The 12,420-nt window shown below is 40.3% G+C and overlaps 1 protein-coding gene across 1 annotated transcript in view; it reads right to left on the bottom strand.

Moving 5' to 3' along the window:
- The window catches only part of zfhx4 (zinc finger homeobox 4), a 71,889-nt gene that overhangs the window by 26,238 nt on the left and 33,231 nt on the right, over positions 1–12,420 (bottom strand). The window contains 1 exon segment of the mRNA XM_043226395.1: positions 11,666–11,897. Within this exon segment, the coding sequence (XP_043082330.1) occupies positions 11,666–11,897 (232 nt within the window).

Below are 12,420 nucleotides of genomic sequence, written 5' to 3' on the forward strand. Positions count from 1 at the left end.
GGGCCGGGAGATGGGTTGCAGTTTGGTGCCGTTGATGCCCCGCTGACGGACAAGCCGGATGATGGAAGACAGGGGATTTGTGAGCCTACCAGGTCGCCATTTTGTCCCCAACGCACAAATCAGAGACACCACACTCGCACCCGTTGAGGCTATTAGGCTCAAAATAACATGTGAGGCAGGAAACAATGCTTGATTTCATTATGGAAAACAGAACAATGGCTATAAATGTCTTGGTGGAATATATCTGGGTTTAGGCCCATGCCAAAGACAAGACCGCTAATATAAGAAGAACTGCTCCAGTGACAGCAAAAGGGCCTTGTGTAAATTTACAGTGATGGCAGAGAAAGAACAGGCCCCTCTTAGCCTCTTTTTCTTCCAATCTCCCTCCTGTTTTTTGCAGGAGAGTTATTATAGGATGATAAAAGCAACAACAATGTTGTGACATGAAACCGTTAGCATTAGGGTGGAAGAATGGAAGATGAAAGAATGTTCTTGGGAATTGATGATTGCTCACAAGGCCCTGATTTCAGCCTTTAATCTCATAGCACACTCAAATTTCCCTCTGTACGCTGCTGGTTTTGGCAGCAAAGAGAGAGGGGGGCCAAATAAGTGAGGCTACAGAGAAATTAGAGGTGTATTACATACTATAGTAATGGTATACATTCAGCTGTAATACACACTAGGTGGTAGTATACACCCGGCTGTAAAGTATATTCAGTTGCAATATACTTTGAGTGTTATCACAAGCTTTGCTGTAGTACATAAACATTATGCATTATACATCAAGAATGGAATTCTAGTATATCTTTGGCATGCACAGTATATCAGTTATTTTTTATTTTATTATTTTAGAATAGGTCTTTGGATTTTTTTTTATGCATGTCCATATTTTAGATTTCTCTAACATTTTTTTAATTTAAAAAAAGCAGAATAATAAAATAAATTAATATCTGTTTTTTTAAAGATTGTCAAAATATATTATTTTAATATTCTGTATGGTCTAAATTCAAAAATGTATTTATATATATTTTTTAAAATATATTTAGACAAAAAAAGCAATGCATACTAATATGGTCTAATCGTTATTGCCATGACATCCTAAATTTGAAGCGATAACTCTGTTTAAAAATCCAAAATCTATATATATATATATATATATATATATATATATATATATATATATATATATATATATATATATAAATAACTGCAAGTTAGGTTATTTTAATTTAGGTTAGGTTAAAAATAGCAACAACAAAAATACAGACTAATACAATAAAGCACAATAAAAATAAATAACATAAAAAAATTATATCTGTTTTTGCAAATTATCTTTTCATTTCTTAAACTCCTGAAATTCTATATTTACTCATATTTATTAAATTAATAATAATATTTGTATTATGACATAGCTGGCAATACCCAGCCCATTTTCATCTTTCTCTAATGGAAAATTGTAACGTGGAGACTTCTTTCTGTGTGCTTTGTAAACAATGCACTCCATTTTTATAAATTGGGTCCCTTTTATTAAGCATGAATTCCTCCGATGCCCGTGTTATTCATAACATGGCCTGGGCTGATGAAGATTGGCCTGTTAAGAACCTCCAGAAGCAATTAAAGTGACAAGGAGGCAAGGCCCTGATGTGTACATTTACTATGACGAGCGCTCTCCAAAGTGAATGCCCTTATTAAGAGCCACTGTTCACCTCTACAGCCTGCCACGATGAGACAGAGAGACACAGAGAGAGAGAGAGAGAGAGAGAGAGAGAGAGAGAGAGAGAGAGAGAGAGGAGAGAAGAACAACATGTCAGAGGCAAACGCCTGGAGAAATACCTATTCCTGGAGTGAGGGCGATTTGGTAATGAACCTTTCAATTCACTCCTGGGGTAATACATTCTGACTAGTGCATTAATTACTCGATAACATCCCATCAAAATGCAAATGCAGCACTTGACCCACAAGAGTGTCTCATTGGCTCTGCACTCGCTGGAGTTTCTGCACAAATCGTCTGTTTTCCTTTATCAAACAGAGCGGCGGTGTCGTACCGGGGAGGGCAAGGTTGCTCGCTTCCAGCCATGTGTGTGTTCGGTCACACGGTCTTGACGACCCCCCCGTCCCCTCACAGTCAGACAGGACTGTGGCCGCATGACTGACACTCTTAATTGCAGCACTTGAAGACAGTGTGCCGCTCAGATGGAATATTTCCCCTCTGCCTGGCCATGATCTGACAAGCTTGAGACAACGCCTTAATGGCTTTTCCAGTAGGGTGGGGCAAGAGAAGAGGAGGAAGAAAGAAACATGGAGGAGATGAGGAAGATGCTTAGATCTTAAAAAAAAGATTTCAAAGAGAATGTTTCCAAACTCTTCAAGGAAAACAGATGCTTTGTCATAATGTCAACATATCATAATAAATTATTATATATGACCAAAACTAGTCTTTCTTGGTCATTCTGTGCTATTTTAGCAGGCTAAGCTATTAGCCTAAGCTAATCATAGTGACGCAAACATGTTATTATAAAAGCATGCATAGCAGAAGTTATTCAATACCACATATGCCACAAAACTTCCTGTTTCAATAGGAAATACCTTTAATACAGGATGTTGCTGAGCGATTTCATGGGGCCTTTCGGACAGTTCTTCTCGAACATGGCCAGGGGGTCTGAAAGATGTCTTTCTATCAACAGGGCTGGATTACGAGCTTCAGCTGTTAGATGATCCTTTCACGCAGGAATGTCAGACAGTCTCACGCCACATCAATCCACCCATTTTCTCATCCCTCCATCTCCTTTCTCGCCCCGATCACCTGACTCCTTGTTCATTCAAAATTATGACTAATTAAGTCATAAGTGAATAGTTTCTGGGAAGAATGGTGAGATTATAAGAGCGGAGCTATAGCTGTAAGCAGTGGCGGTGGAGAGGAAGCCCTGATGAAGTGACTGTATTGTGCCGATCTCCAGAGCAGGTCATGGGAAAGCGAGCTGACAGAGGCATGAGGTGTATTATAGCGGAGAGAATCAGTGTGTACGGTATGTGGCATTATCAGAAACACAAGCATGTGACAATGAGAGAGAGATGAAAATGACCTTCTGTGGCACGGATTCTTCATGCATACTGAAGGTTTGGAGGTGTCTGCGCTGTCCTACTTCACAGCACATACTGGGATCTGGATCTTATTATCAGTTTGTTCCTTTTTGGACCACGGTTGCCCCTGAATGATGAATTATTCAAACCGAGTTAATTGGTTTGTGAGAGGGTGTCCACAGAAGAAGATATTCCTTAGCAGCGGCTAATGAAAAAAAAATAGCCACATTTTTCTGCCGTTTTAACCCCTACGCTTACACACAAAGGAGCTGGTCGAGCCCTGGAGGGGATGCTTGTTTCAGGTATCCTTGGTTGTAATTGTGAGGGCTGAAGAGCTATAAATGAGCTCGAAATCATCAGGGTTTTTTGGCCCATGTATTATGCAAATGCCACAGAAGCACTCCAGCACACCTAGACACAGTCAATGAACAATCAACAGGCCTTCGCCTCAATGACAGTACTTAACGCTACCTATTGTCGCATCCGCGAGTCTCCTAAGAGTACGTACCGCATTAAATTCCCATCAGAAATAATAGCTGCTCCTCCTATTTAAAAGTAAACTCTACCGTTGATACGTTCGCTGACAGGTGCGTGCATAAAGTTTATGCACCGTAAAACATAATGGGGAACACACGCGCTCATACACACCTGCCCTGGATGCCCACCCCCCCCACCCCCTTACACAAACAAATTAAATGAAAATCCGGCATGACCGCGGAGTGGAGCACTCTACTTAAGCAAGCCCACTGTCTTCTGATTAAGGAAAAAAGCCTTTGCCCTAGAGAGAGCGAAATTTCATAAAATACTAGTGCCTGTGCTTGATGAATCATGTCTCTTTAATGCAGTGCAGTATGATGGAAGAGAGAGATACAGGCGAGGAATCATCAACCGCTGCTCCGGCTCCCTCTGATAACACCCCATCTGCAGATTGCCTTGATCAGATTCGCGTTTTATTTAAAACAGGACCAATCCCGAGGCCCGACTCCTTTTAATTTGCATATATTAACAGGGTTCAAATGCAGCAATAGCTAGGAGCACTTCCCAGTCAACTTCCCAATCTGCCTGCATAATGGCAGCCTATTAAATAGAGTTACTCATCAGTGCAGGAAGCAGACATGGGGGGAAAAAAAGATGGGAAAAAGCAGCCTAATGTGAACGTTTGCATTTATGCAATTGGATTGAAACGGACGTGTTTGAATATTTCTGTTGTGTTGCCGTGAACATATTAAGAACTAACATTCAATACAATGTGAGAAAAATTTATTCTTTTTACAGTCTTAATAAAGACCTTGATTATATTTCACATAATTCACTGCCTTATTTTAAAATTATTTTTTCCTGCCAACGTATGCAAAGCTATGAAGGAAGAAAGAAAACATATTAACCATCCCTAACTCACAACAATTCCCACCTGAATGTTCAGGGAATATGTCACATTACAGGAGTTAAATGCATTGCGAATGGCGTTTCAAGTTGTCCTTAAGTCATTTCCTTGGTCCAGGGGGGATGCTGTCTAACATGCGGTGGTCAGTCGCTGTAAGAGAACATGATGACAGCATTAAGTCTAAACTCCCAGCTGCATTATCACTGGCCCTTGCCGACGCTGGCTAAATTTGTAAAGCTTCCTACGGTTAGCCACGATTAGGCACTGCTATGGATAATCAATACCGCCTATCAATTCCATACTTTGTTGTGATGGATGAGGTGGATGGGGAAAAGGAAAGGGAGAAACAAGGAAAGCAGTCTCTATCAGAGAACGAGACGGGGAGCAGAAGAGAGAGAGAAGATAATAAACAGTCCAATGCACCATCTACGCTAAACCCAAGAGACTGAAAATGCATGTGTTAATAAAACAGAGAGTGTAAGTACATATATGCACATTAGATAATGCATTAGGTACCATGACCTAAAAATGAACAACATTATTTACTGTATTTACTAATCTAGGTTCATTTAAAAATAAAACATGCTCAGAGTTAATAAATGCTTGTTCATTATACAATGATTTATTTTTTTTTACATTTTAGTTAAGAAATTGTTGATAAATTCTAAACATAACTTTATGATACATTATGTTTACATGTTCATTATTATATACAATAATATATAATCAAAAAATAGAATCAAAATTTATGATCATTAAGATATTTATTTTATTACTTATATTGTTTTTCTAATGCTACAAAAGATCTGTATTTAAAATGAACACCATTCTATTAAATGTTTTATTGATCAAAGAATCTTGAGAAAAATGTATCACTGCTTCAACAAAAATATTAAGCTGCACAAGAGTTTTTAACATTGATTAAAAAAAATGAGCATTTTACTGAGCATAAAATCAGCATTGGAATGATTTCTGAAGAATCATGTGACACTGAAGGCTGGAGTAAAAGCTGCTGAAAATTCAGCATTTCCATCACACGATTAAAAATAATTGTAAAATATATTACAATAATTACAAAAGCTTTTATTTTACCTAAAAAAAATCTTAGAGAATCATACAGATACATTTATGAAGAGATCAGTTGCAAAAAAAGATAAGTCAGTTTTTAGCAATTCTTAAAGATCATGGTTTTCATTGTGCATTTCAATTATTCTCGATCTCAATTATTTTAACAAAGTAAATAAAACATAATAATAAACAAACAATAAAACATAATAACATGATATCTTTATAAACTTTTTAGTGATTTTTGCAAAAAAATCTGTTTTTTCAAATAAACTTCACATATACATTTTTTTTATATATATATATATATATATATATATATATATATATATATATATATATATACACACACACACACACACACACACACTGATTATATATATATATATAGACAAAATTTATGTACTGTCATTTTTTACAAACATCCCACACACATAATTTGGATGCAAGGTCAGAGACACAGTGAGAGATGGAGGGGGAGGAGAGAGAGAGAGAGAGAGAGAGAGAGAGAGAGAAACAGAGGGCTGATGGTTGGAGGGGTGATGGTTGGAGTCAGGACTAATTACTTGCAGGCAAGATGCAGTGGGGAGGACGGGGTCACTAACTTTACCCTGACACCTGGACGCCTCAGTCATCAATGGCCTGCCGTCTAATCAGAAGTGAAGGGATTCAGGGCCCAGCGCTCTCTCGGAGATGATAGCTAATGACAAGGGTGCCACACACGTCACACTATTGCAGTCTCATCACAAGTGTAACTCAGTGGAAGTATCTGCGTGTGAGAGATCCATCCGTATTATCACACATTAATAATAACACTAGTCTGCTGTTGTACTGCTTGAGGCAATTAGTTAATTGCTGCTTTATCAGAGCTCTATGCTGCCTGTCTTTGTGACGTCCTCCAAGCTTTGACAATGCCTTGTTTCCCCTAATGCCCTGTGACAGAGAGCATTGTACTATCTCCTATGGTTAGTGTCAGTGGAGTCACCACACAATGAAGAAGCCACGGCGCAATTTTCCTCTCCCTGTTTGAATTAAGACCAGATCAAGTCTCTGTAGGCTGTCAGCTAACACCTTTAGCGGTCATGTGTACTGTACATTTACTAAAACACGGCCCCTTTAGTCGCCTGCTCACTATGCGGGGCTTATTAGCATTGTTTGGCATGAACAAAAGAGGGCCTACTTTTTCAAGAGTATGTAAATCGAAACTGTCATGCTTTTCTAAAGGTATCACATTCCTGGATGTTTACTACCTGTCACGGCCACTAACCAAATAAACAAAAAAGTCCCTATGGTGTGAAATAATACATTAGTATGCAAAGAACATGTCCTTCGGACTTTAAATAAGCGTAATGGTTTAAAGTCAGGTATGTTAATGTGAATAATCATTGCAATTTCTGCTAATTTTAACTGTCAGTGGCCACAACAGCCTGTGAAAACATGAGGTAGCAATTTAGCTTTTGTATCACTCCTTTCCGAAGGAGAATCTCATTGAAAGAAAAACAAACGGGGACGCTGGTTCTAAAACATGTCTTTTCAAAAGCACTAACTGGCTATTTTCGAAAATAATTTTGGACTTTCTGCACACAGAAACCGCAGAATAATTATGATAGCATTGGACGGAATTATTCAGAAATGACTCAATCTTGAGTGCCTGCCATCTGAAAAATGGTTTTGAGCTTTTCTGGTAAAATCACTGCTCTTTGCAAAAATAATAACACACATACGCATAACTGACTTATTATGACATGAAAAAAAAAATATTTGAGCATCGAGTATTGTCTCCATTTAATGATACAGCAATATAAACTCGGGGTCGGGCTATGGATCTCCTGAGACAATTTATGTCCATCAACAAAAAGCCTCTCTTGGTGAAGATCGTGTTTCACGAGGGATGGCCTATTTTCTGTGAAAAAGCATTCCTTTGCAATCACGCCGATGGCACTGCTTACTGTAGAAATGATTTTTACACCAAAAACTTGGTCATTTCAAACAGGACCGATAATCTCGCTGATCTGCTGTTGTTCTGTCTTTCTGGGAATTCGTTTTTTATAAAACTTTCCACAGGTACGATAGCAGGAGAGTGAAAAAACACCGCAGGCTTGTGTTCCTGCAGCCTGGCCCGTCTTCGTCTAATCACAGTGGAATGTGGCCGCCTCTGCGCCTCCTGCTTTGTGTAAGGAATCAAAGGGAAAATGGATGGCCTTGCATTAGTACATCACCCATGGCTAACAGAATGATGAGACCGATTTGGCTGTATGTCATATCTTTCACTTCACTGCTTTCCCATTTCAGTTTATGTAATGGCTACAAATTATGGCCACAAACCCTGGAAACACTGTCTAGGGATGCGATCTTGAAAAGTAACTGTTATAATTGCTTGTGTGCCCTCAAAAAAATAACCTAAACCGTTAAAATATCTTGTCATGGCGCTGAAATGCAGGCAGATGAGAATGCGACCACAGGGAAAAACAAAGAGCAGCTTTGAGGATCGCATTCAGAGTGTAACTGAACAAAGCATGCAGTCCTCTTCATATACACGCTTGCGTCAGGCTAAAACAAAACACGCCTTTCTTTCTCTCTTTTTTTACGCCAATCTATACCAGAAAGAGACAGAGAGCATGTCCATTAGTGCATGTTGTTGGCCTACAGCTGCCATGAAAATGGTTCTCACTGCATTGGTGGTAATTTGGCCCTGGTTGCAAACCTCCTGAAGCATTATCACTCAGAAGAAACAAAAGAGTGGGACATGCGGGGCTCTCTCAGCTCCCATCCGGCAGCAGCATTTAAAGACCTGTTCATCTCCAAAGTCAGCTAGGCCTTTTGTTTAAGCCCCTGCCAGACAAAGGTCTCCTCTTCTTGCCTAGTTTTAATACACATGGAAGGAGGGGGGTAAGTGTGGCGGGGGAGACTCTCAGAAATAATTACCTCCATAAGATCCCATCTCCTCTCCGAGAGCCACGACAAAATGGAGAAGCAACCCAAGGATGCAAAAAAGCCCTTTATGCATCAACAAGCCCATCAGGCGTTTTACAGGCCAAGCTACAAGGCAGAGAAATAGGTCCCACTCCACACGCACGCAATTATAGTGCTTTCTTCTTTTGTCTTTTTTTAAGGGCTAAAATACATGCGAACACACATGCGCGCGCACACACACACAAAGACAATGTTGCTGTTATTTAACCTTTTCATCATAAATATAAATGTGTTCAATATTTATATAGCAGATATATTTAGATATCAAATATATAATGCAAAGAATGTAAATAATGTAAAGAGTCATAAAATAAGTAAAATATTACCACAAATATCCTTACTTAAGCTATCGATTTGACTTTCTGAGAAAATTCCAAGCAGTAGTTATTCCGCGACGGAAATAATCTGTGTAAATATAATTTAAAAGGTAATAAACAAAACCCTGTCACGTTTTGCACATTCTTACATATCGCGCATCTGCGTAAAATATGAGTTTGCAGGGGCCTCATATACGCAGGGCTGTGATTTACAAATGAGGGGCGCCACTTCAAAAACATGCTTAACCACACAACCCCACTGCCTTTCCAAATTCTCAGCTTCATGATGTTTACCTTGTGTAAATGATGAGCCTTCTGGGTCCCGAGCGCAGGGAATTACAGTCACCCTGGGAGACTTGGCAGTCTGATTCTCAGGGAGGATGGGCTCATATAGTCTCTTTAGGAGGGTATATTACTGTTAGTGCACTGCGAGAGATCTGCCATACTTAGTCTCGTTTGGCTAATTTAGCACGTTGGGCCCATAGAGGTCGGATTCATTATCACGCACCACAGAAATTGCGCCACTAAGACCAGGATATACGATTTCTTGTCTCCCTGACGTACGCAACGCAAGTCTAAACTGTGTGCATGGCCATGTTTTAATGCTTTGCGTTTATCAACAAAAACAACGCTGGCAATTTTTTGCTGCGCAAACCCTTTTCAGCGTGCTTTTGTAGTCTAATTAAACAATAAGCAGTCGGAAATATGGCCCTCGTGCTACGGCATGGCTGTAGTTTGCTGAGTGTGGCTTTTGGCACTAATGCATTTCTCCTTTATTTAACCATCGTAAGCGCCACAAAATCTCCCCTTAATTACGTCTTAAAAATGGCATCAAAATTGTTTAACGAAATCCATTCACATGTACATGAAGTCAATGGCATTCTAACCTTTATTCCCAAATGGTTTTATAATTATTTGGCGAGTTTCCACAGAGCTGCTTTTAAAAGAAAGATACAGGTCAGCAGTTAAATAAATCTCTTTTTTTTCTTCTCTCCCTCTCTTCATGAAACTGACTAATGACCAGAAAATGCTAAACTAAGGAGTTATACCCACGAAAACCTACAGGCCCCCTTTAACATAGAGCTGTAATTCAGCGAGGGCTGAAATGTTGCTTACTCCAGGACCTTTTCTCTGGAGCAGAGACACAAATTATTACCATCACATACACGCAGGCACCCGGCCCGGTCCTGAGAACGCAGTGGGCACTGTGTCACGGGGAGGGCAGACTCCCCCCGGCCCTGCCAATTTATCCTCCCTTCCATCCTGCGCTGGCATTTGGATAACTTTTTATTTATTTATTTATTTATCGCTTACACTTGCCAGTTGGAACAATTAACAAAAATAAGTTGTGATTTATCTGGTGCCAGCGATCCATTTCCTTAACTTCGCCTGTGTTGGGCCTGTTTGAAAGCATTTCAAACATTAGGATTACGAGGTTAAACTACCTGAATAATCTCTCTCCTACTAAGATCTGGAGCTGTAAAAAAAAAAAAACGGCACCCTCTAACTCTCCGTACACGCTGCGCTTGAGGGTCGAACCTATTAAAGCTAGTTACTATTTAACTGAACCAAGCGTAGTTGTGTATAATCAAAACATTAGCTGCTCTAGAGTCCGCCTAGAGCACCAAAAAACAACGACAAAGGGTTTATCTTTTCTGTAATGTACTCTGTCTGCAGTCCGCCCACCTCGTCTGCTTGGTCTGACATTCGTACAAGTGGAAAAAACTATGGTTGTTAAACGGCAAGCATAAATTCTGAATGAGTCTGTTAGTTTATACACATTAGCGCCGTTCTGAAGGACTGGGGTAAATATAAAAGGCATGAGCTATAGCTGGAAACGCTAGGAGGGAAAGGTGAGACTTGGGAATAACCTTTGAATTTGAATATGCTGTAAAGAAATACACATGATATGGTGTTTACTAGCGGCAGTCCAAAAATAAACCAGTATGTGGGATACAAATGTTGTTTTTCTGGTACTTAAAGCACAAATAATGGTAATATCAATATATTCACATGCAAAGATAGAAGGTTAGGGAACTGAGGCTATATGTTGTGTGTCTTTCTAAAAGCAAAATAATGATTTATCTAACTGGTCCTTTGGTGCACCCCGACTCTGCAGCACCTTTGATCCAGATATAATTAATGCCAAATGTAAAACACACTCGTTTATTTCCAATATGGGTAGTTTTGGAGCTGAAGTTTCACATATGGTTCTCCGTTTAATCCCATCTGGTTCTGGAGTTCATATATAAACAGGACACTTTGGGGAACAGAGATTAATTCAGCTTTGGAATGCCATTGAAAACGTGTTAGTCGTTTCCCTCGGCCAGGTCAGGCAAAGCAAAAACAAGTTAAGCGTTCATTTGGTCGCGCAGCATTAACGTGGGCATTATTATACATTGGACCCTGACTCACTCTTATGTTTTAAATTACAGGTCCCTCTCAAATAAAACTATTAATTTTTTTTTTTTTGGTGTACGTCTCTGAATGTTTTACAGTCCTGCTACACTTATTAGCTTCTGGCAGCTCCAAAACTTTTAAATGAAAGCCAAATTGCTTTGGTCATGAGAAAGGAAATTAAAGCTCACTCCAGGGGGAAGAATTTCACTGTGAGATCCTCCCAAGGTAGAGTTTCATAACCTTCTGCATGCCTGCTAAAGATGTCACTGCGTACAGGGCCGAGTGTGGTACTGATATAAAAAGACGGTCCGTAATAGGAACAACATGTTCATTTTAGGGAGATTAGGCAGCTGGCATGTTTTACATCGGGAGAAGAGGTGCTCCAGGTTTGGGTTTTTGAAGGAGGAGGTATGTGCTATGGGAGTGGGCTAAATGGTGTACTCACCGGATTCGTTCGGAGGGCAGTCCTTGACGAAGAATATATCGGCGAGGTTGTCTTCATCGGGAGGAAGGCCCTGCTGGTGCAGCTGCAGCTTGCGGAGGCCTTCGCTCTGCTGGTGCTTGACCGAACGGAGGTGCTGCAGCAGGTTCAGCTTGGCTCGGCTGGAGTAGTCGCACAACGCGCAGTAGTAGTAGCAGGACTCCGAGTTACACGCACTCTCTTGTTTTTGCAAGTGCTGCAGGAGGGGAGGAGGTGCGAGCACAGATGGAAAGAGAGGGAGAGAGAGAGAGAAGGGGAAAAAGTCATTAGGGGCTATACGCTTCACATGAAATTACAGCCATCGTTTGTTTCACGGGCTGAGACAGCACCTACATGAAACAGATACTTCCTTTCCTCCGTAATAATCTCCCGACATGAAATGCATTCCTTCCAGCTTTGTCCCAAACATAAATACTGATAACAAAGAGAGATTGTCAAAGCCGAGTGCTTTAGAGGGGCTGCCCGATGAGGAAAGACAGACGAGGGAGAACGAGCGAGGTGCAGAGGGAGAGACGAGCCAACGCGTCTCCGCCTGGCATCGCGTAATCCGGGACATACGAGTAATTTACCGCGACAAAAAGTCCAGCTTAACTTTTAAGTCTGGACTGTGCAACTTTAGAAAGGGATAAGGGGATGAAAGAAGATGGGATCTGGCGGGGGTAATTTACTATCTGTGCAGCGATAAAGATAAGAAAACAAATCTACCAGGCCCTGGCCAT

Source organism: Puntigrus tetrazona, chromosome 24, assembly GCF_018831695.1.
Source record: "Puntigrus tetrazona isolate hp1 chromosome 24, ASM1883169v1, whole genome shotgun sequence".
NCBI lineage: Eukaryota > Metazoa > Chordata > Actinopteri > Cypriniformes > Cyprinidae > Puntigrus > Puntigrus tetrazona.